The sequence below is a fragment of the Octodon degus genome, unplaced genomic scaffold (genome assembly GCF_000260255.1).
Source record: "Octodon degus isolate 3935 unplaced genomic scaffold, OctDeg1.0 scaffold00038, whole genome shotgun sequence".
NCBI lineage: Eukaryota > Metazoa > Chordata > Mammalia > Rodentia > Octodontidae > Octodon > Octodon degus.
This window is the reverse complement of record NW_004524614.1, coordinates 13,737,513-13,762,692: the sequence shown is the minus strand read 5'-3', so window position 1 is coordinate 13,762,692 and position 25,180 is coordinate 13,737,513. Positions and strand designations below refer to the sequence as shown.

The window sequence follows — 25,180 nt, the reverse complement described above, 5'->3', positions numbered from 1 at the left end:
GAGAGAGAGAGAGAGAGAGAGAGAGAGACAGAGAGACAGACAGAGAGAGAGACAGAGAGAGAGACAGAGAGAGAGAGAGACAGAGAGACAGAGAGAGAGACAGAGACAGACAGACAGACAGACAAACTGACAGAGACACAGACAGACACAGACAGACAGACAGACACAGACTTTGGAGGGAGTAGGGAGTGAGGGGGACTGGGTAAAAAAAATGAAGATATATTTCATACAGGTAAAATCATAGGGATATGATGAATGTGATCATTATATACATCTAAAGTGTACCAATAATACTGCAAAAGAATTTGAATTATAAACCATTCCTTTGTGAAAAAAATTTAAGACTTAAAAGTGGTACCTCAAGTCACAAATGTTTGTAAAAAAAAAAAAATGGTTCACAATCCGAAAGTTCTGCCAATTTTTTTTTTTTTTTTAATTTGCAAACTGCATCTGGTGATTAAACAAGTCTGTGGCCATCTTTTATGGTTTGTGTCTAGATGTCTCCCCAAAGCCTCACACAGTCATGGGGCAGGCTTCTAGAGTTTGTGATTGATTCTTGATCCAATGCTGGAATTGTGGGTATTACTGCTATATCCACCCCTGGGTGGGTCTCCTACATGTAAGGGCAGAAAAGAGGTTTGTTCTTGGCTGCTCCTCCTGTTGCTTTTGCTGTTTTCTGCAGCCAAATATTGCTGCTCTCTGCCATGTGACCCTTTGACTTGGAGATACATGAGAATGGGCTGAAACCTTCACAAACCATGAGCTAAGTCAACCTTTCCTTCCTTAATTTGGGCTTTGGGCATTTTATCCCAGCTTGGAGAGAAAAGTTACCAAGACACCATATTTCCTACACAACAAAAATGTTGCTGGGGCCGGGAGATGGCTCAGTGGAATAAGCGCTTCCCTGGCAAGCGCGAGGGCCTGAGTTCAATCCCCGGTTCCGCCAAAAAAAAAAAAAAAAAATGTTGCCATCTTTTCCAAAATCATAGAAAAAAGTAAGATAGTGGGAACCCAGGTACCAGTGTATGAGACCTGAAACTATGTAACTGCTACAAGAAAAATATATACAGAAGAAATGCTTCAGGGCATTGAAGCACTCAATATTTTTGGATAAGACACCAAAAGCACAGAAAACAAAAGCAAAACTATACAAATGAGATTGAATGGAACTACAGTATTTGTGCACAGCAGAAGAATCAACTTAGTGAGGAAATAAGTTTAAAAATGAAAGAAGGGACTTAAATAGACACTTATTAGAATACATAGAAATGATAAACACGAGGTATATGAAAATATGTAACATACCACTATTAGGAAAATATAAATAAAACCACAATGAGATATTACTTCAATGAATAAACAACAGGTATTACCAAAAAAGATAAAAAACTGAGTTCTGAAGGGAACTTCTGCACACTTTTGGATAGTACATGAAGTAGTATGTCTATCATGAAAAATAACATGAAGGTCAATCAAAAGAATTAAAAATGGAACTACCATATGACCCAACAACCCAACTTTCACGTATAAAATGTAAAGCAAATGAAATCAGCATGTTAAGCAGGTATCAGCTTACTCATGTTTTTTTAGCACCATATATAAATGAAGAAACCTGAGCAACGTATTTATCCATCAGGTGATGAACTGATCAAAAAAATGTGGTAGAAACATATAAATGGATTATGTTGCCATAAAAAGAATGAAATCATTTTATTTGTGACAACAAGGAATGAAATGGGGAAATAAGTAAGGTAAACACAAAAGTGAATTACCAAATGGGGATCCAAAGACAAATGGGAATAATTAGCTGTAATACAATACTAGATGGCAAAGGGATGACAACAATGTGCTATAAATTTGAAAAGCTAGAAGGATATTGGGTGTTTTCAAAAGAGGAAAATGATAAATATTTGAGGAAACATGATTTTGAGAAGTATATTACCATAATTAAAAATTACAATGCAATTAATCTGTATAAATTTTATTTATTTATTTATTTATTTATTTATTTATTTATTTTTGGTACTGGGGATCAAACTTAAAGACTTTGTGCTTGCCAGGCAGGCACTTATGCCACTAAGCTATCTCCCTGGACAGTTTTATGTTTCTATTAGTTTAAATAAATTTAAATGACAAATTTATTGTGTCTTGTGGAGCTCCAGTGGTGCAATTGGTTGGAATGTGGTACTTACATATTGTATCTTCTAACTTTTCTAATTGGTGAATTAAAACAAATCAACAATAAGAGACATGAAAAAGTTCACAACTTTTAAATATTTGAGGGCTGGGGAGATAGTTCAGTAGAATAAGCGCTTCCCTGGCAAATGTAAGAGCCTGAGTTCAATCCCTGGTTCCGGGAAAAAAACAAACAAACAAAAAAAAAAAAACAGAAATATTTGAATGAATCTCATCCAGAAATGTCACAAATAGGACAGCAAAGAAGCAAACTGCTCTGTTGGTATCCTCCTAAAGATACACTACACGCACATTTGCTGACTACTCCCTACTGCTCTTTGTTTAAAAATACCTTAATTTTTGCTAGTCATTTTCTCCACATTCTCTAACATTTTAAAATCTTTATTATGATCTAATGTAACTATAATCATTATACCTCATCACATTTTCAATCTTTATCTGCATTTACATTATAAACCAGTACTTTAAGAAAGATGCTGTGAAAACTCATCAAAGGAATCCCTGAAAATTAAAATGCTCAGTTTGTTCCTTTTAATTTTGAATGATATTACACAACAGAAAATAGTTGTGGTCAGCCACTGTGCAAAGAAAACAGCAGGGATTTCTTAGGAGAGAGACATTATCCTCAGTCCTAAAAACAGGCTGAACCTGTAAAGGCAATTATCATAAACTTCCTAAAGTTTTTAAAGTTAGAAATTTCTTTTTATTCTCTGTTCTATGTAATTAAAATACTGTAACTTTTTTTTTTTTTTTTTTTTTTTCACCAGTGATCAAACACAGGACCTTACACTTGTCTGGCAGGCGCTTAAGTCACTGAGCTATTTCCAGGCCTTACTATAACACTTTACATAAAAATTCCAAAAGAAGGCTAGGAGATAGCTCAGTCGCATAAGCACCTGCCTGACAAGTACAAGGTCCCAAATTAGATCCCAAGAACCATATGCTGGGCAGGCCCCAAAATCAGGTATAGTGGCACATGCTTGTAACACCAGTGTTGGGGAGGTTAAGACAGGAAGATCACTATGAGTCTGTAATGTGTAGCAAGACCCTGTACCAAAAAATAAAATTACATTAAAAAATTCCAAAGGAGAAATTATACAGTATATGACCTGAAAGATGTGGATCACCCTGTAAGCAAATATATATGTATTTTGCTACTTAGTTTTTGATATGCTGCAAATGAGGATGGTGACAGCTTTGAGCATAAGAGGGTTCTCTCTGTGGACCTATCATGAGACTTTCTGAGGCCCGAATCTCCTTACCTGCTTATGCAAAACAGTAGAAAGCTTGCTAGCTTTAGGATCTATCTTGAGCCTATCTCAATCTTGTTGGTTCATAAAGTCAAGTTTCTGATCATATGGCTAGAACTTTATTATACTCAATTAAACATATTTCACCATACTTTTTAATTGCTTTTCATTGATTCCAAACCAGCTATGTAATGTTTAAGTTTCACATAAAGTACTCTAACCCCTTTAGAAATGAAAAATGTAGTAACTACCATAAATGTTAAAAAAGGTAGATGCCAAATAATTAACTACTGAATTAAATGTTATATGATAATTAGGAGAATATGATGATAATCTGAACTTCATGACATTCAAAAAGACCCCAAATAAAGCCTACTACTACTACTATTATAAATCCTTATAATAATGAGAACTTATTAATTATTATCATTTAGTAGGCCTCAATGGTTGTCATATATATATCTAAGTCTTAGTTTTATTATATCTAGAAAAAATTATCTTTTAATTTTGTACCATCTGATTCAACTATATTAAATTGGAAAAAACTTAAATGTTCAAAATCCACATCATTGGGAAAGACTGCTTGTTCTTCAGTTGTGGTTCCTTTTCAAGTGTTGTCTTTAGAAGTCCAGAGCTATGCCTTGATCACATCAGTAAAATCACAAAAATCCTTTTTATTGAAGTATATGAAGTATTTCAAAAGGGACAAAGTCAAACAAAACCACAAAATAATTCACACTAATAACTTCAAGCATAGATCCTAAACTAAGATTTTATGTTACTTATACATTTTTAGATTTTAATGAGAACAAAAAAGATTTATTAAGCATGTATTTGCTTAATCAGTGCTTCAACTCACAAATCACTTAAATACTGAGATACTTCCTTACATAATGTTTCTCAATTTATAAAACATTTTCTATTGACAGAAAAGGTACAAAAAGGCCCATGACATCTGTTAAGCCTTACTTATAAAAACTTGAAATCCTGTGGCATAACAACATTGATTTTTTTTTTTTCCTAGAGTGTCTCTCATAGAGACTTCCTAGAAAAAAACAAATCTGGAAATAATTAAAAGCTATTATAGTACCTTAAACATTTACTTGCAAACTAAGTCTCCTAGTTATCAAAGAATATAATATGCTAAACATAATATAATTTAAAAAATAAAAACAGGAAGTTATAGAGAGTGATGGAAAGCATCTCAACCTCAGTTTATTATAAAACCTAAAACAAATCTGTGACAGAAAACAGCATTAATATGATATGCTGAGGAGCCTGTTGGAAATACTGCATCTCACTGACTAAGCACTTGATTTTGTCAAATATAACATATCAATTAATTTAGTATAGCTTATTTTGCTTCAAAATAACAGGAAAAACTTTAAAAGATGCTAATTATAATTTTAAGAAATACTAAAAATGAGTTAATTTTTTAAAATTTCTCCTTGTGTCATAAATTTTCCACTGATCACTTATGTAGAATACTATAAAAACTATATTCAGCACTTGTGGAAGAATAAACAAATCATAGTGATAATACTAATATCTTCCGCAAAACTTAAAATACATTTTCCATAGAGATGTAAACTTCCCAGGGGTAGTGTAGGGGTGGGATGGGGAGGGGACACTTTATGCCATAGCCCGTGGAGTTTAAAAGCCAGCCATATGAACTGAATTATTCTTGACAAGTACCTTCAGAACCTTGTAATATGATCTCATGTAAATTTAGACCATATTTTAGACACAAAGTATTGGCAAAAGCAATTTGGTTCAGAAACTCAGATAAGAAGCAAAGAAAATCTAAAATCCTTGATAATACATAGCGGTTAACATGAAATCCAAAATGAAAATGAAAAAACATAAAAATAAAAGCATGTGTAGCAAGGAACAAAATGCTGTAAAAATGTAGCATTTTCCTTTTCTTTTTTAATCTTTAGTTTCTTATTTGCTCTAACAAAATTTGATCTTTCAATGGTTTATCTTATAGGGGGTATTTTAAACAAACAAACCAGGAATTCTGTTTGTATTAGAAAGTTATTTGAAGCAAGAATTAAATCACAGTATAATAATATATTAATTCTGTTTGTCATTGTAGAAAAATATAAATATAAAGACATCTAATTATTTGGTACATATACATATTTAATTATTTTTATTAGTACTAGTTAGTACTTCTATTATTAGTATGTACTTCAGCATTATTTGTAACTATCAATACTTTCAAAGAGCTAATTGTAAAATAACAGCAGAAAGACTCTGGGTCTATAGCTTTAAAGATTCATCAGGATTGACTTCTGTCTTGGCAGGAAGACAGCTACAGGACTTTGCTAATTCTACAGGGATCGGCTCTATTGCAGGAGAGATGCATTAAGGCCTGTGGAAAAGAATGCTGCTCTAGAGAAAGCTATGCCAAGCAATCTCCATAGCATCACTGTATTCATTTCTCCTTATCAGAGGTTTGCTACTATATTATCTTTGTTTTGCTAATGGATGAAAACAATGCAAATTACTATGAATTTGAAGTGTAGTAAAAAATGAGTTTTCAGAAACTTGGAAAATACACCCATTTTTCTCTATCTTAAAACCAAGATTTTAAATATTCAAGGAGCAACTAATTATGACAATTTTATAAACTAAACTTCACAGTAGAATAGTTAACCATCTAAGCTGAATTCAAGATGAATCATTCATTTCTTTAAAAATGTTTTATGGAAACCAATATTTCAGCTTAATAGAGAAAAAAAATTGCAGCTATTTTTTCACTTGTATACCTTTTTAAATTACTACAATGAGGCATATTTAATGAATGGTAATAGCTGAAATATGTATTCAGTATATAAAATACTTACTTTAACATTAAATTTAGAAATCAAAGAGAGAGCCATGTTTATAATACTGCTTCACTGAAACACTCAAAGTGCACTGCATAGACAGCTTAAATTTCTCACTCTTCCTTTCAATCAATATCTGAGGCAAAGTTTCATCTCTGGGGCTCTTAATGGCAGGAATTCCTGGAGCCAGCAAATGAGTAATGTTAAACCTATGATTAGATGATGAGGCCATCAAAGACACTAGATCCTAATGCTACGTTCCTCTTTATTTCTCTGAACTGCAGAGAAACCCAGGCTAAGGAAGAATGAATTGTAAACTATTTTTTTCTAAAAGCCTTTTTAAAAAAAAACAGTCATTCTTTATGAACTTAAGAGTTCCAGATAAATCTTTCAAAATGTCTCTCGAACTCAGGACTTCAGAATTAAGTGATAAAATTTTCAATGATTTGCAGGTGAACTCTCTTGCCAGGGATTTTGTTTTAACTTCTTTCATATCTATATTTTCCCGGCTAAAAAGATGGAACTGGACCTAGTGATTTCTTTATGAATTTATTCCTAAGGAAAGGAAACCGAAAACAAAATCAAAGGTAAGCCTTCTGTTTCTTTTGTTCTTTTTGATGGTTTGCAGGATCAATTGAGGCCATACTGCTGTGGTGTTAGGCAGTCTTTGAGCCAGTTAGTGAAAGTGGTTTAGATATATTTTTTCCTTCTGTTGTGGAAACTAAAATAGAATATCATAATTAATTACCATATTATTATCATATTTATTTAACTGGGAGCAGTAGGAGACATGTCACAGATGGTGAAAGATCACTGAGTTTCTATTTTAGTTATCAGAAATTCTATAGCGTGTCAAATTCTATAGTGTGTCAAACCTAAGGTGGCCATATTATTTGCTTTACTTTTAAGACAAAGGATGCTAATGTATGAGTTGTTTTTTTCTAAACTAAAACCTCATTATTCAGGATTAATTGCAGTGTTGGTGTTTTGTGATAAATAAGTGGGTTTTGGGGTGCAGTCTGGGCATCCATCTCTGAAAGGTTCGCCATCAATGTTATAGTGTATACTCTTTAACTTCTTAATGTGGTTAAAAAGAACCATTACTCAGCAAATACAATTCTATCCTTAATTGCAGTTATTAAAGTAACATTAAGTAGGTTGTGAGGATGTACAAATTATACATTAAAAAGTGAAAGCTACATATCAAAGACCATTCATTAATGAGCTGTATTAGTTTAGCTTTTGAGTGAAAAATCTTGCTTTATTACTTCTAATTTAATAGAAGACACAATGCAATAATAATTTTCACATTTTAAAAGGTGAGACTTAAGGAAGGCAAAGACGTAACATATGCACTAACACACAAGTACACATACAGATAAAACAATAGAGAACAATGAAAGGATGGGGAAGATGCAATAGGCTAAGGGAGTTGAAAAAAGCAGAAGACGGAGAGTAAGACAGTATTTACATGGTAAAATAGCCTAAACAACTTATTTTACTCATCCCTGATAATGCAAGTTTAACAATTATATATGTATAGATATATATGTATACACATACATTCATTTTATTAATCACAAAACAATCCTCCTACTGCCTAATGTAATCAAAGAAATAAGATTTTTGTACCTGTGAGCAAAGCAGCATAACAAGCTCCACCACGGACGTGCTGGACTTCATGCAGACAAGGCCTACAACAAAGAAAGGTTGAAACAAATCAAGTTACAACCACAGCACTCATCATTCCAAGACCATCATGTAGTTTTTAACTTATATAATATTATGCTTACAATAAAATTCCTAAAATAAAATGAGTAGGAACATTCACCAGTGTACTTTTAAAATTTATTTTAATATATTCTTATTAATCCAAATGATGTGAACATTACTAAGAAACTGAGTTCATGTTTCAGTTATTGCTTAATCAAGGCATTTTAAACTATTTAAACAAAGAGAGGGATGATTATTATTGAGGAGCTAGTTAAAGCTGCTTTGACTGGAACTATATTTTCTATAAGATTATCTCCTGAAGCAAAGAAAAACTAACATTGCAAATCTGCCTATTTTTTTTTCTAAAAGACCAGTTTAAGATAATTTTCCCCTAGCTTTTAAACTGCTTTCAATCTGTCAGAATAGATAGCAGAAAACACTGAAGTAATGTGTACCTACTAATCATGACTACTCATTGACCAGTTCCTATCTGCTATCAACCGTCTTCAGTACTATCTGTGCATGGGCTTTTTAAATTTCCATTACATCCTGTGACATAGCAGTATTCCTATTCTATAAATAAGAGAACAGTCTATAAAGTTTAAATATTATTTATTTGTTGAGAATTTTTCCAATTAAAAAGATGATCGCTGCATAACCTGACACAGTAAGAAAGCAGATCATAATCATTAGTTTTTTAAAAGAAATATCAACATACAGGAAGATATAACCAAGGACTAATACAATCCCTGGAGAAGACTATATTAATCATGATGTGTGGTAATGTAAAATATATTTCTAAATATGTTTCATTGTTTTCTAAATTAAAAGGTTAAAAAATAAAGTTCTTTTCAAACCTTTTTTTGAGGGCAAATATAATCCATAAAAGTAACTGATAATAAAAAATGCTTTGGTCTTCTAATATTTGAAAAGGAAAAAGTATTTTAAAAAGAAAGTTGAACCTTCTTTTAAGATGATTTCAATAGTCTCAAATGCCTTGTAAACACTAACACGTATATTTATTGTAGGTAGTGAATAAATACCCTTTTGCGCCCATTTTGCTAAAGATCCTTATTGTACAGGCAGAACAAGTTGTGAAAAAGCAGTGGTATACCATTTTATCAGATCTCTGTGCAGACAGTTAACTAATGAAATAAGATGCAGATGTAAAAAGCTCATTTAAGAGACAACTGGTATAATTGATCAGCAAAGCTAGAAAGTCAGAAAGATTAATGGAACATTCATCATTTGTTGACCACTCAAGTATCTGAAAATCTTAGGACCACTACCACTGTCATAATGAAGACAATGTATGCACATAAAGAAATTAAGAATGTAGTTACCAAATATTCTGCATATCAACTTTTAATACATGTATCTCGAAATAAAATTAGAGAGAAGCACGCAATTGTATTTATTTGTTATATTTGTTGTACTATTTTTTTTTAAAAAAACATGAACTTTTAAGAATTTTGTAAAGGAACATTCAGCCTCCCCAGTGCTGGGATTATAGGCTTGTGCCACCACACCTGGACCCACTGGCTGGCGTGTTGTGTGGTGCCAGCACGGAATGTAGTAGGTGAATGTAGTAGTGTATATGTATTAGACATAGGGGAAAAAACAATAGTTTAGGCAAAGAGTACAGAGGGAGCAGGTAATAATGAGACAATCTGAAAACAGGTTCATAGTTTGAGGATAAATAACTAGATTAGAGGGGCATTTGAAAGTAGAACTGAAGGGCTAGGTTAAAGCAATTAAAGAAGGCTGGGGAGATAGCTCAGCGGTCTAAGTGCCCGCCTGGCAAGCACAAGGACCTGGGTGGTACCACATTCCATGCTGACCCCACACAACATGCCAGCCAGTGGGTCTGGGTATGGTGGCAGAAGCCTGTAACCCTAGTGCTGCAGAGGCTGAGACAGGAGGATCACTATGAGTCTGAGTCACATAGCAAAAGCCTGTACCAAATAAAAGATACTTTACAAAAAAAACTTAAAGAGGTATGAAGACTGAAAGAAAATTTAAATAGTTTTGAGTGTTAAAAGATGTAAGAACAAATTATAAGCTAGATACTATGAAACAAAGGCTGGCTCCCGTAATAATGCTCTACATTTTTGTTTGTCTTTGAGAAAAGGTTTTGCTATGTAGCTGGAGTGGGCCCCCAACTTACAGCGATCCTCCTGCCTCAGTCTCTTCAGTGCCTGCATTACAAGCATGCACATCATACCCGCTGCTCTGTGCTTCTGAGTTAAGAACTAAACCCAGAAGAGTTCTGCATATGTGCCTCCACAACAAAACTCCAGTTAAGAATGGGGGCCAATCACTTGAACATTTTCATTACAAAATATATATTCACTACAATAAATATTCTGACCAGAAATACTAACTCAAATACTACAAGTGGAATGCAGGCAATATACATGAAGGCCTGCTTAAAAGGAGGCTTACAAAAAAGGAGATACTTGCATAGTGGCAAGACTGTTCACTAAGAGCTTTTGACTATATTAGGAATGATATAGTTGGCAGAGAAGTCAGATAAAGAAGTAGCAAAAAAGTATCTGTAAATATTAATTACATAGGCAAACTTATTGTTGTCCAGATCCAGATAGTAAATAAAATGGACACTGTTCAGTAAACTATTATCTAAAAAAATTAGTAGTTCTGGTCTTGTATTTAAGAGGAATAGGAAGTCAGTTTCTAATTTAAGAACTTCACCTCTTCATCTGTACAAAAATAAAGCAGTACAAAATATAAAATCCTACAATAAAGGCAAAGTCAGAGAAGAAACCAAGAAAATCATGGTGAAGTTAGAAGTACGCCTTTCCATTTTTCATTAATACGAAGACTACAGAAAGGTAGTGTTGCTCTTTTAATGCAATGGCTGAATTTGATGATTCAGTGTAAATACCATGGAGAAAGTCCATCTCTAAGCAAATATTCTTCATAGTGGGAGGTACAGGTATTTAGCAACAGAAGGACAAGAAAGAAATTATACTCTTGGATGACACTTATCTTTTAAGATACATCAATGATTTCTTTTCATAATCCTCCCCTCCCAAAACAGAATTTGGCAGACATCCATGAACTAGGTATATTGAACATGTGCTCAAATATTAATTTAATCAACATCTAGAAACCATCATTCACTAACTGTTATACTGAAAGAGAAAAATCTAAGATGCTGAGGAAAAATAAGGGCATTTTAAGAACAACAAACCAACTTAGTTAAAACTCAATTTTTGAGCTAGTTCACAATGTGCCAGGTATCATCACAGTAAAAAGAACTGAAGAAAGCGAGATAGTCTAGGTAAACAAATAAGCATGGATAGACACTTCATAGAGAATACAAAATGTAGACGCACATAACGGCTTGCAGTAACTATCTAAAGGCATTTTGAGGGGTGAATGACACCTAAATTGGATGTCACTGAGTATATGTAAGCAGAAAAGGGGAAGAGAAATGTTTGAGGCACAAAGAAGTATAATTTAAGAAATGGAAGTTGGAATATGGTGTTGTGAATTAAAAGAGGGGAATATGGTTCAGTGTGCTGTATTTGCTTTTGTTTCAGTAGTGTATGGCTGAAATTTCTTTAAAATCCTTTCTTATTCTTGTTTCTGCAACTCATGTACTAAAATTCTCTCTTCTCTAGTTTCCACAGGATGTCATGAAGTACTCTAGACAGTGCATCATTATAAAGAGTGTCTTTAGAACTCTTGAAATACTCAAATAAGTCCTAGCACAACAGCCATTTCCTACATTTTCCACAAGTTTCTTACATTTTATTTCTGAAATTTGTGCTTTATTATTTTATTTTATCAGTGTTGGGCACCTCTCTTTAAAAACTATTTTCAATGCTAGTATTTTAGATAGATTCACTTAATGAGGTCTAATCCTCAAGCAATTAGTGAGGCACTCAAATTTAAAACCCAAACCAAAAGAACAATAGAATGAACATTACAATAACATCTCAAATAATGACAATTTAGTTTATTGTTACAGTAATTTTAACATGTGTACAGGTAGAAGGAGTTACTGAACATTTTAATACTTGCCTATATGTTCCTTCAGAGATTTTAATTTAAATCCATCACAAATGGAGGATATTATAATGGTAACTTAAACTAAAATACAATTAAGTTCATGAATTAAGAATAAGCTCAATTTAATGTAATTAAACTGTTACAGCTTACTTGGATATCAAAGATTACAAATTTTAACTAGAAAAACATGTTTCTACTGTAGAAATGGTTAAGGTTCATCCATTCACTGATTTCTTTAGTTAATCATTAAGTCATCATAAACTTATTGCAGTCTTACTCTCTTTAGATGGATGTCTCAAGTTATAAAATATGTAGTGAGAATTAGCCTTTTTTCCCCCTAAGGATGAGCTAGTAAATATTTCAGATTTTGTGGCCATAAGCTTCCATCACACCATCACAAGCAATGAACTCAACCACTATGTCAGTGCAGTACAAAAAATTCATATAATAAACAAAATAGGCATGCCATAGTCCAGTGAAACCAATTCATGCCTAGATATATGGTAAACATGTACACACACATATAATGTGTGTCTATATTTGTGAACATAAGCAGTATATAAACAGCAAAAAATTGTTTTCAACTGCAGTCATTTTACATGCATGCCCATATTTCAAAATTCTAAAATCCAAAGAAAGAACCAACGAAAAATTAAAGCTTTAACTCTCACAAAAATCAGTTAAGAGCAAATCATGCCAGAATAGTATGATACTATTCATAGTGTTTACCGACTTTAGTAGGAATGTCCAGATGTCATACAGACAAGTCAATGTGTTTAGGAAGCTTTTCTAAACCACCCTGAAGATTCTATGATATACATATGTATCCTAATAACTATCATAATTCTCAGAATATAAGAATGACAAAACATACAAATGTATGGTTTTACCCCGTCATATTTCCTAGCTTTTCTCCTTGCCCTTTCTTCATTGCTTAATCCTTAAATTCTTGCTTTCCTTTTAATTGTGTTATAGCTTTCTATTTTTATTTCTTTTGAGTTCTTACACTAGGGAAGACTATATGATATTTACACATGTGGGAAAAATATTAAGGTTTACTGAAAGAAGCATTAATGTTTATTCGACTACTCTTGCACATGTATATCTGTTTAGCTGAGCAATAAATTTGATGATAAAATGTGCAATATAACAACCATTGTTAATTCTTTATTCTTGTTTTGAAATACTGCACCATGTGTATTGCTGTACGTTACTATTTGTCTTTTCTTTTTGTTATTTGTTTTTACTTTTTAAAATAAAATAAAAAATAGAATTATTAATCTTTAAAAATAGAATTACAAAACATATCTGGCTTTGAGGTTTTGAATAAGGAATTTTAGATATTTATTTAAAAAGTGATTTCAATTTTTAAGTACAAGAAATTAATGGTATTGTCTATATGAAATATTTTCAAAAATTCATAAAGGTATCGACATTAATTTAAAACTAATTTGAAAGTAATTTAATATTGCATGTCTCCCATAGTAAAATTCCATACGTTCACAGGAATCAAAATTCCATTTCCAAATATGAATTAAAAATCTAAAATGTTTAGATTTATCCACAAATGAAGTGAACTGTAACTCTACTTATAAAATACTCAAATAATCAAGTTGATTGGTGCATTAAAACAATTTCTCTCAGTTCTTTTTGTCATTTGTTGATACAGCTTAGGAATTTGAGAATTATTTTAAAAGTGGCAAGTTTGTAGCTTATGAATGATAGATAACAAAAATGAAAATATGGTGATGGGTCCTATGTAGATTTTGCTAATCGTCATACTAGTGTAAACCAAGTCAAATAGATTATTTTAATGTCTTAGTTACATTGTTATTACCTATTAAATGTGATATATTACCCCAACTTTATTGCTTTATTGTTTATACTTTAGGAAACACATTTGTGCTATCCCATCAAAAAATGTCGTATCAGGTCAGCAAGATAGTTCAGCGGACTAAGCACCTGCTTAGGCAAGCGCAGGGACAGGGGTTAGATCCCTGGTCCCACATGCTGCACTGGCCCTGCCCCCCACCACACTGAGCAGGTACCCAGACCAGGTGTGGTGGTGTATATGTGTAATCCCAGTGCTAGGGGGGTTGAAAACAGGAGGATCACTATGAGTCAAAGCTGTCTAGTGGGACCCTGTATGAAATACATTTTTTAAAAAAGCTCATATAATATCAGGAAAAAAATACATATAGGAAGGGTCTACAGGGTTTTCAGGGTCTCAGTACTAGATCGGACTTGTACTGATTCTACTGTTTACAGTCTCCCAAGTGCTGGGATTACAGGTGCTCACCACCGTGCCCAGTCTCAATTGCCATCTCAGCATGACTCTGAGAAGAGGCATGCACATCAGATCCTGGGATCAAACCCAGCCCTTGCACCCGCTTGCAGGAGGAAATTATATATATATATATATATATATATATATATATATTTTTTAAAAAACAAATTCTTACTCTTCAAAGCTATTCTTTTGTCTTCAAGTCATTTTTCACTTCTATGTGCACATTCCATTAAAAAACTATGTTCTAGTTACACATACTAAAAATATATTAAACAAATTACTTGGTGTTTGTTAAGCTTGGAGCTTTTTCTGTTTAAACAACTGCTTTAAGAAATATGATTAAGCTTCTCTTATAGGGTTGCATTAAGGACGAATCAAGAGCAAATCAGAGGATGCAAGGCTGTACTATACTAGAAAAAGAATTTTAATACAGCACTATGCTCCCTCACAAAAAATATTTTTGAGGTCTGTATGAGATACTTTCATCTGTAATGCAAGACTGGAAATTTTACAAAGGATGGCTGACCTGAGCGGTCTGCCATTATCCTAACTGCTTGATCTACAAACAGCAATGTAAAAGAATGATATAAAAGAAGACACATTTTCACAACCATTAATCATACTGAACTTGCACTTCTCTTTGGGTTAAATTTAATTATAGAACCAATTTTTATTCCTCTGTCATTGCAAAGTACCTACTTTCTTCTCTTTTTCTCAAACTCCAACAAATTCCAAAAGCTTTAATTACATTTTAAACCAGAGTTATAAGTCTGGTTAAAATTTGGCACTGAACAAAATAATTCTAGTCCCACATAATCGTCAACGCTGATATTTTATTTATTTATTTATTTTTATTTTTTGTGGAACTGGGGATTGAACTCAGGTCCTTGTGCTTGCCAGGGAAACGCTTATTCTACTGAGCCCTCTCCCTGGCCCCAATATTTTAATCATGCACATTATTAAAGGTAATATTAATAGAAAATATATAGCAAGTTAAACAGTCATATGATTAAGCTATAAAGTTATATTTAAGTAAAACAGTAATAGAAATGCCTTATGTGGTGTTTTTCTTTAAAACACTTAAATGTACTATATAATATGAAAATGTTATGTATCACTTTTCTTTCATCAAATATATTCATAAGGTCAAAGACAAAAGCTAAATAATTTAGTAAAAGAAAGTTATTTGATATTTATAGTGATAAAGGAAACAGAGCAAAAAGAAAATGGTTTAAGGTTAAGACAGACTCAAGCAGAGGTCATTCAGGTGAAGTGACTCCTTTATTTTCAAGAACACATTAACATTATCGAATAATTATAGGCTTCAACTATTGAAGTACCTCAGAAAACAAACTAAACATTCACAAAGCTCCTGATATTTGTTCAAGCCAATTAATTGTTAAATTTAACCCACATTGAATTTCTGTAGTGAATTTTCCATTTAAAACAAAATATCAAATAAAGTTGAGTAATAAACTACTCCAGTTTAATTTTTAGGAATGAAAGATATCTTAGAAGTTTCTAGAATTTTATAATACTGAAAATATTTTCAAAAATTGTAGAATAATAAACATAAAATAAAATTCCATCCAAGGAATAATAAATTTGAATAGTACATTAAAAGTAATATACACAAAAGTCCAGTGCACTGAAGTAACAAAATTATTTTGCACAATCTGAAAATCCATCCAGCCACAGTTCAAAGTGAAATTACACAGTAGAAGCTAGTCCAATAATGCATAATAAAGCAGCAGCACACACCTGTAATTTCAGCTACTGGAAGCAGAAAAAGGAAAATTGAAAGTTTAAGGTCATACTGGCCAACTAAGAACCTGTTCAAAAAAAGTTTTAAAAAGGGGAGAGGCTGGAGGTTAATTCAGTGCTCTCTGCTTTCCACTCTCAGTATAAAAAAAAAGGAGGGGAATTAATATTTGAGTTGTTTTGGATAAAAAGAAAAAAACTTGAGCTAGAAATGTGCAAGTAAACGGTGCTTCTTTTCTGTTACAATACGATACAGATTTTTAATAAAACAAGTTATCTTTCAAAATCATATGAATGAAGAAAACTATAAATAGCACCTAATAAATTGACATAAAATATCACAAAGGGGGCAGTTATTTTCAAAAATTAAAGGCATTCAATGATTCAGTCCTAAAAATAACTGTGTACAAACACTGTCTGACAGCACATAAATCTGAAGCAGATACGTTTCACAAGCTAGAGAAGTGGGAATGCTACTGGAGGACCCACGCAGAGAAGTACATCCAGTGTCAAGTAAGGAAAACAGGGTTATTTCAGAACCACATGCAAACCTAAGACTCTCTAAGATGAATGATGTCTTTAAAATAATTCCTACCCCAATGATAAGAAAATGCTGGAAGTAAGAAGCACGAATTGAAGATATTTAACTCAAAAGAATGATGTTATTAATTTCTAATGAAAAATTGATTTAGGAATCATTCTGAGATCAAGAATAAACTTTTTGATTCAATTTGTAAAACAGGATGTTTAAATTGATATAAATGTATTCTCCTCATAATAGTATAGATAGCCCCAAAGAATCTATTCTATAACAAAAATGTAGATAGAAAAACAAATTTCTTATACTTTTCCAATTGTCATTGTTCTGTGTTTAATTACCTCTATCTTTCAAGTAGTTTGGAAGTTTTTTTTGAAAGTTAAAACAAAATGCTTAATTACAAAAATATCTTCAGTTGAACCTCCTGTAAAAAGAACAACTGTATGAAATATATATAGTGAAACAGTTTAAATATTTTAATAGGTACATCATGTATGTTAAGTCACATTTTTATGTAGAAGAGAAAAAATAATCTTGTAGAAGGTAAAATTGTTATTACAAGTCTAAATTTTAGCTTTAACAAAAGCTATTTCTCACAATTTTACAATGAATTATGTTACTTGGATATTAAAGAAGACAGATTAAAAACAATAAATATAAATGAAGGAATAATGTCAGTCTAAAACAGGGAAAATCAAGCTACAGGGGAAAATAATAGATATAGTGCGAAAAAGATTAGTTCTCTGGGAAAGATCCACAGAGATCACAGCTCTAAATACATATTTGCTAAAAAGGCTGAAATAAAAAAAAAAAACCTGATTTTAAGTGACAAACATCTCATTATAAAAAAAAACACCCAGAATCTTGACTTGCATTATCCTGATAATCTCAAAAAATTTGCTTATATAGCACAATAATTTCTGAAGGACATAAACAGAATTCATCTAGAAGAAAACTGATGTACAGGAAAGAAAAATTCAGGGTGATACAAGATTAGTGAATATCAGGAAACAGAGAATCTCAAAGCCTAAAAGCTTTTCTCTGAGGAGAGTTTCAGAAAGGGGAAAGACTAATTTGAGAAGATAGCAGAAATGGACAATTATTTAAAATGCAGAAAAGCTACTCTAATCATAAGAGAGGTAAGGCAGTAAAATTCTACCCTAGAAATGTTCAGACAGAAAGTTATAGAGCAGTATTCTTAGACAGGTATATCTACCTGTCTCCTTCTATCCATCCATATTCATATTGAAGTTAGAATGCAAAAGACAACAACTTACACACAAAAATATTTTGCAGTACTATGAAAACACTGCAAAACATAAAAATCAAAATGGATACATTTGTGTAATACTTCATACTTTTCACTTATATTTCTCAACATATTTCATAATCTAAATTTTCTGAAATATTTTTTTTTTCCTAAACCAGGGATTGAACTCAGGTCTTTGAGCTTGCCAGGGAAGTGCTTATTCCACTGAGTCATCTCCCCAGCCCCTGAAAGACATTATTAAGACTACTGAAATATATCTACTTAGTTGACAGTACAGTGTATTGAATTTAATTATACCAACCTTTTCCATAACGAGTGGTCTTTACTTTTGGAGTTGAGTTTATGAAAATGACTTTAATTCAAACTGTATACACACACACACACACACACACACACACACACACACTTTATCAAAATGAATTCTAACCAGGTTTCGAGAATCAGAAAATAATTATATATTAAAATTATCTTTTGATAGTCAACCTGACATGGGCGTGATGAATAATATGGAAATAAAGGGACAGACAGGGGAAGTGCATAATCAGTGCACGTGCAAGTCTCAGTACATGTCTATTCATTTCTTCAGGCTTCTTTAGTAAGAGTTAGCCCTGATGAGTTACTTTTCTTGTGATTAACAGTCCATGAAGTTAAGGCAACTCATTTAATTAAGGAATATTTATCTTATGGAAAATTTCTTATGGAAAATTTTGTTATGATACCTGAAAAAGACAGACTGGAGACTGGTGGCCACAGCTGACATGCACTTGACCTCATCTCACAGTTGAAACTACAGGGAAAGGAGCAACAGATCTGGACAGCACAGACAAAAGGTCAGGAAAAAGTATGCTTGTACATATTCTTGCAGTTGCATTGGTTTATCAAGTTCAATTTATGTGAATACTACAAGTAATTGAAAAGTTAGAGATCAACCTGTTAGTCCTTGTATTTCCCTTGAGATACACTCATATTAGGGTTTATCCTGAGCTCTCAGAAACAGGCAATTTTATTAGCACTGTAGAATTCTTTAATCTCTATCTAGCTCTTAGATTCAAGAAGTTATGGGTTGAAAATTAGGATATCTGCTTCAGATACTGCTCCAACAAACTAAAAAGCTGGATAAGTTTAAGCAAAAACTTCTTTCCTTGACATGAAACCTCTTGTTTGTAACAGATTACTGATTTTTAAATTTTAAGAAGTTTAATCCATGGGTATTCATTTTACTAACAATTCAATATAGAGAACTGAAATAAATGTTTTATGAAATGGAATTTCCTCTCCCTGTGATACTCTGAACTATATTCAATGCTATTGCATAGCATGCCACTGAAGACTTGCCAGTGTCTGGCTATACACCACCCTGCGTGGGTCAAAATTTGCAATTGGAAAGTCAGCTCAGTGGTGCTGACCAACTCTTCTTTTTATAAGGTTCACATACTAAACCTACATTTTACATTACGAAATGATTAGGGAAAGAAGACAGAAAAACATTTTCATGGTAGTAGAGTTATTTAATTTCAATTTTAGTATCCATAAAGATTCACAGCAAACATAGTCACACTGGCTTATTTACACACTGCCTATGGCTATGTCCATGACACAACGACAACACTGAGTAGTTATGACAGACTGTGTACAGCTGAAAATCTTAAAGTACTCTTTGGTCCATTACAGTACATGTGCCAACTCCAGTACTAAAGTACACATAGTTGTTTCTGGTTTAAGCATCAAGAACATATATAACAGGTCTGGGGAGATAGCACAGAAAAATAAGTGCTTGCCTGGCAAGCACAAGGTCCTGAGTTCAATCCCCAGTACCAGAAAAAAGAAAAAAAAATATATATATAGGAAGAAAATGATATGGAAAAATATTGATTATGAGTTATCTAGGTATCAGATTTCCATTTCACTTTAGACTTAAAACAAAAATGAACAGCACATAGACAACTATTACTTGGTGGTAGTATTAAGATGCAAATCATTTACAGAATATATACCTATGAGTTTTTTAGGTTCTTCCTCCTTTTTTGATATAGGAACATCATATCAAAATTTTCCTGTTACAAAGATTTTTGCAGTATCCACAGGTTTTGGTAAGTGTGTTGACAACTTTGTCTCATGAATATATCTTTTTTTATGTACTTAGTACAGGGTCTACAGGGTATAGGGTCTACAGGGTCTCACTACACAGATGGGACTCATAGTGATTCTCCTGTTTTCAGCATCCTGAGTGCTGGGATTACAGGCATGTTCCACCGCCCTGTCTCAATTGTAGTCTCAGTAAGCCCAGGGGTGGGGCCAGCACAGCATGCCTGGGATTGAACCTCCACCCACTGTGCTCTGCCTAAACTGGCGCTTTAGTCACTTTTATAACTTTTTATCTTCTACATTGGCCACATGGTTGCTCAGAAGCACAGTGTTCAATGTCTATGCATTTTTAATGGTCTTATTATTTATTTCAAGTTTTATGCCACTGTGGTCAGGAAAGATACTTGATATGATTTCAGTCTAGTTAAATTTGTTGAAATTTATTTTGTGGCTTACAATATGATCCACCCTCAAAAACATTCATTATGCAAAGAGAACGTGGATTCTGCACCCATTGGAGGGAATGTCCTGTGTATGTCTACTAGTTTCATTTGCTCTAGAATGTAATTTAAGTCCAATATTTTTTATTGGTTTTGTCTCTGGATGATTTAGCCATTGGGTGTTATAGAATCCTCTATTACTGTACTGTAGTTTGTTTTTATATGATGTTAAGCAAACATCTTAACTCATTTGTTTGCATGTCTACTTTTACCATTTGATGAAAGGACTACCCTATCTGCATTTATGATGTTGGCACCTATGTAAAAAACTGACTATATATATAAATACTTACTCATGGCTTAGAGCTTATCTAATGGGTTTATTTATTTAATTAATTTATTTATTTTTATGAGAATATATTTATTGAGAGAAAGAAAGCTCCTGTCCCAAGAGAGGGACAAGAGGAGGGGCCTGAGCGGGTAGTTTCCCCCCATCCAATGGTTTTATATAGCTATCATTATTTTTAGTATAATACTGTTTGATTACTGAAGCTGTAGAGCAAGTTTTCAAACTGAGAAGAGTGGCTCCTCAAGATTTTTTTAAAAGACTTCCACTATTTTGAGTCCCTTGATATCTCAAATGCATTTATGATTGAGTTTTCTATTTCTCCACAAACACATCTGAGGTTTTGATAAAAATGACGAACATCTGTGATTTACTGTGGCTACTATACACATAGAAATAAAAAATCTTTCAATTCATGAATACAGGATATCTTTCCATAATTCATCTTAAATTTCTTTCAATAATGTTCATAGATTTTTAATGTACAAAGCTTTGTTTTGGTTAAAATTATGAAATTTAACACATGTATTGATTTATGAAATGCTAATAATAATCAGAATACAGACTAGTTTTACACAAAGAAATCTCTTGTATGATACATTTACTTGGAGGTCTTACTCTCACCCATAAATCCCACAGACCACTAATCAATTTTTTTCCATCTCTATCTACATCTCTTATCTTATAATGCTCTTCTTCATGAAATACTAGTTTATGTGTTCGTATGTTAGATGAGAAGTTTTATCTCATAGGTTCCTATGGTTCTGTTTGCCCTTCAGTCATTTATTCTTTTTCTGTTTCAGTTCAGAAAGATACTTTCCATTTTTATGATCAGTAGTATGTCTTCATCGGTATGAAATATGCTATCATATCCATCAAATATAGTATCATTTTAGACTTTTAGTTTTCATTCTCCAAAAATACCATTTCTTCCTGTACATCTCTCCAGTGTTCATGTTTTTAAGTACTTACACATCCTTCTTACAAATAACATTTACTGCATTTTAATCCCTCTCCCCTGTAATTTGTAGAGAAGTTCTGGCAAGTGAATTTTCCTTCAGATTATTTCTTCTTTTACCATTGCTTTATTTCATGACTAATATTGTTTGTGTCATGGTCTCTCTGAAAACTACTGAAATTTGCTCTGTCACTTTAACATTATGGGCTTTGTTCTCACAACCATGTTACAGATAGGTGAAACAATCTGATCATTTTGAGTTCTATTTTGAAGATCTTTTTAAATTGAGGCCCGACTAAAATGAATCAAAAGTAGTATTTACTCTAGAAACATTATAACTCTATTAATAACGGGAAATCCTTAGCTTGCTACTTACTGTCCCAAGTAACTAATGAAGATTGACCACCCTGACTAGCAGAAGCAGAATACTACTAATTTCCCTTCTGTTATCTCTGAATACTGAACAATTCAAACATTTAGTTTAATTCTAACCAATTTTGTGGAAATTGTGTTTTTACATACACAGCTTTAAGAGTCAAGATTTAAGTGGTCATAAGCAGATTTCTAGACCTTTATCGCATAACTCCCTTTCCTGCAAAGATTTCTCTCCAGGTTCCTCAATTCTGATCATGGTCTCCTTATTTTAGCAATATTATTGTGATTTACTTGAGTTTTCAGTTCTTGCACTACAATCAAGAATATGCCTCCAGAAAATGTGTCTAAGAAATCAGAGAGCCCATCCCATTACTCATATTCTCATAGGATTTGCAATCACTTAGGTCTACTGTTAAATGTATATAAAACTATTGATTTGTATGTTTTGTTCAATTTTCTGGTAGTACAACTAGAAGGTAAACCCATTCCCACAGAAAGGCTTTTAGAATTGTCCACAGAAACTAAAAAACTACACTACTAAAGAAGTTTTAGCACTGATTAAAGACTGTTATTGTTATCTTTGGGCTTTAGTTCGATATCCTTATCCTCTTGAAAGCCTTGGCAAGGAAGCCCAGGATCTTATGTGCTTAAAGCAAAATTCTTCAAGTCACATACTATTTAACAGATACTTAAAGATACTTCAATCTTTATGTTATAATATTACTATAAGACAAACTGGCTTATTGTGTTTACTATGCCACTATGCTACTAAATAACAATTTGTGACAGTTAATACAACTAATTAAGAATTATTTATCTTGTTCATTCATATATGCAATGAATAGAAGATGTTTCCTTGTTTTTATCAAATTTATCAGAATACTTCTTAAGTAAAAATGCTTTGTACAGTCAACGTAGTTCTGTGTGACACAATGCAGCATTTTATTTCACGTGCCTCACTTTGGTGCTTCAGTGAAATTTATCTTTCTAAGCAAAGGTTTCAAGGAAAACAGGTATCCAGGACACCATAAATAAAAAAAAAAAAAAGGAAAAGAAAAAATACCCTGGAGACATTTGTGCAAAAAAAGCATGGCGGTACTTAACACGAAAAGAAAATACTAATATCATGTGAGATATTTGGGGCAGATAATCGCGCAGTATAATAATAATAAGCAATGAAATGAAATGTAAAAGGTATCCATTACAAGTTATAAACAAACTACATACATAAAATGAATATATGATGAAGATTGTTTGTGGTCAAAGTCTAGACCTCATAGAAAATCTGTAAATCCATTTCAGATTACTTCAAGATTTATAAAACAGTAGGAGAACAAAACAAAATGTTCAATTCAGCAAGATGAAAATTTATATTGTATACTACACTTGAAAATCTATAAAACTTGTTCATGATTACATTAAAAATTTTTTTTGAGATAAGGTCTCACTATGTACTTGAGGCTGGCCTTGACTTCACTACATAGCCCAGCTTGGTCTTGGACGTGCAGTGATCCTGTGGCCTGGGCCACATGAATGCTGGCACTACAGGAGTGTGTGACTACACCTAATGCAATTGAATTTCATAAGCCCAAAAATGTATGAACAATTTGTCTAACTTCTTCTTGTATCTGATGTTAGATTGTGAATAAATTATTCATTTATTCATATAATAAAATAATTGAAGAATTTTCCTTATACATATTTACACTGAATTTGTTTTATTCATCAAATCAGTAATTTCTTTGTTTTTTTTTTTTTTTTTTTTGTACTTAGGGTCTGCAGGGTCTCACTATGTATAGTGCACTCATAGCGATCCTCCTATTTTCAGCCCTCAAAATGCTGGGATTTCAGGCGTGTGCCACCATGCCCAGTCTCAATTACCATCTCAGAACACTCCAGGGGCAGGGCCAACACAGCACACTGGAGATCAAACCCCGTCTGCTGAGCTCTGCCTAAGCAGGGCCTTTAGTCTGCTGAGCTATCTGGCCAGCCCCAAATTTGTAAGATTATCTGAGCTAACAATGTATCAAGTAGCCCAATATGATATATAGTTGAAGTTTCTAATATTTTAACAAATAGAAAATATTCAAAAAGTGGTTTTTAAATAAAGCTTATCCATTATATAACTTTCTTGTCAGATTTTTTAAAAAATAAGATTATTTGTCTACATGTAGGATAAGACTTAGTTTTCTTTTTTTCAGAACATGTAATATATTGTGTATTATGAACTCAATGGAGTTTGTATAAAAATTGAAACTATAACCACATTAGTCATTTTTTAAATACTCAAACAGTAATCATAAACACAATGTTCTTTTACACTGCTGCCCTTTTTCAAAAATTATTTATTTGATATAGGGTATTGGTACACAGTTCAGATCACAGTGATCCTCCTGTCTCATCTTCCCCAGTGCTGAGATTACAGGTGTGTACCACCACTCCCTGTTTCAGGATGGGCCCGGCATGCCCAGGGTGCTGGGGCTGGCACAGCACGAGATCCAAGCAATGGAACTCAAGCCTTTGCACTTGCCAGGCAAGTACTTCCACTGCCAAGCTCCCTACCTAGCCCCTACACTGCTGCTCTTAATTAACATGAATTTTGGTAAAAGTTATAATAAAAGGTAACTGTTCTATTGTGTCATCTGCTAGAAGCAGTAGATATATATTTTAAACATGTTTTGAAATACAGAGTTAGCAAGACTGAAATAGCATTCACAACTGTTAGTTCAAACAGTATTTTTCTATCAACAGTATTTATTAATTTGATATATAGGAACATGACTCTTACAAAAATATGATTTTAATTTAACTAATTTGCTACTGTAATTTATTGAAACTGTCATTTTTATCGTATTTTCTACCTACAAGTCTTCAGTTTAATATGCTATTGAATCTTTTCTCTTTCACACTAATTGTTTTAGAGATAACATACTTAAATTTGGTGAAAAATTAATGTTATATAATAGCTCAGTTATGACTACAAAAAGACACCATTCAGAAGACCAGAAAAATTAACAAAAAGACTTTTTTAATTGTATCTCTTTTATTCCTTGAAAATCAAATGAATTAAGAAAATAATTTATTAA

General features: G+C 32.6%; 1 protein-coding gene across 8 annotated transcripts in view; it reads right to left on the bottom strand.

Moving 5' to 3' along the window:
* Window positions 1-25,180, bottom strand: part of Nbea (neurobeachin) — a 760,086-nt gene that overhangs the window by 389,026 nt on the left and 345,880 nt on the right. For all 8 annotated transcript variants that reach the window (XM_004631077.2, XM_023714988.1, XM_023714990.1 and 5 more), the window contains one exon: window positions 7,913-7,974. In XM_004631077.2, coding sequence (XP_004631134.1) covers window positions 7,913-7,974 — 62 coding nt within the window. The remainder of the gene's footprint in view (window positions 1-7,912; window positions 7,975-25,180) is intronic.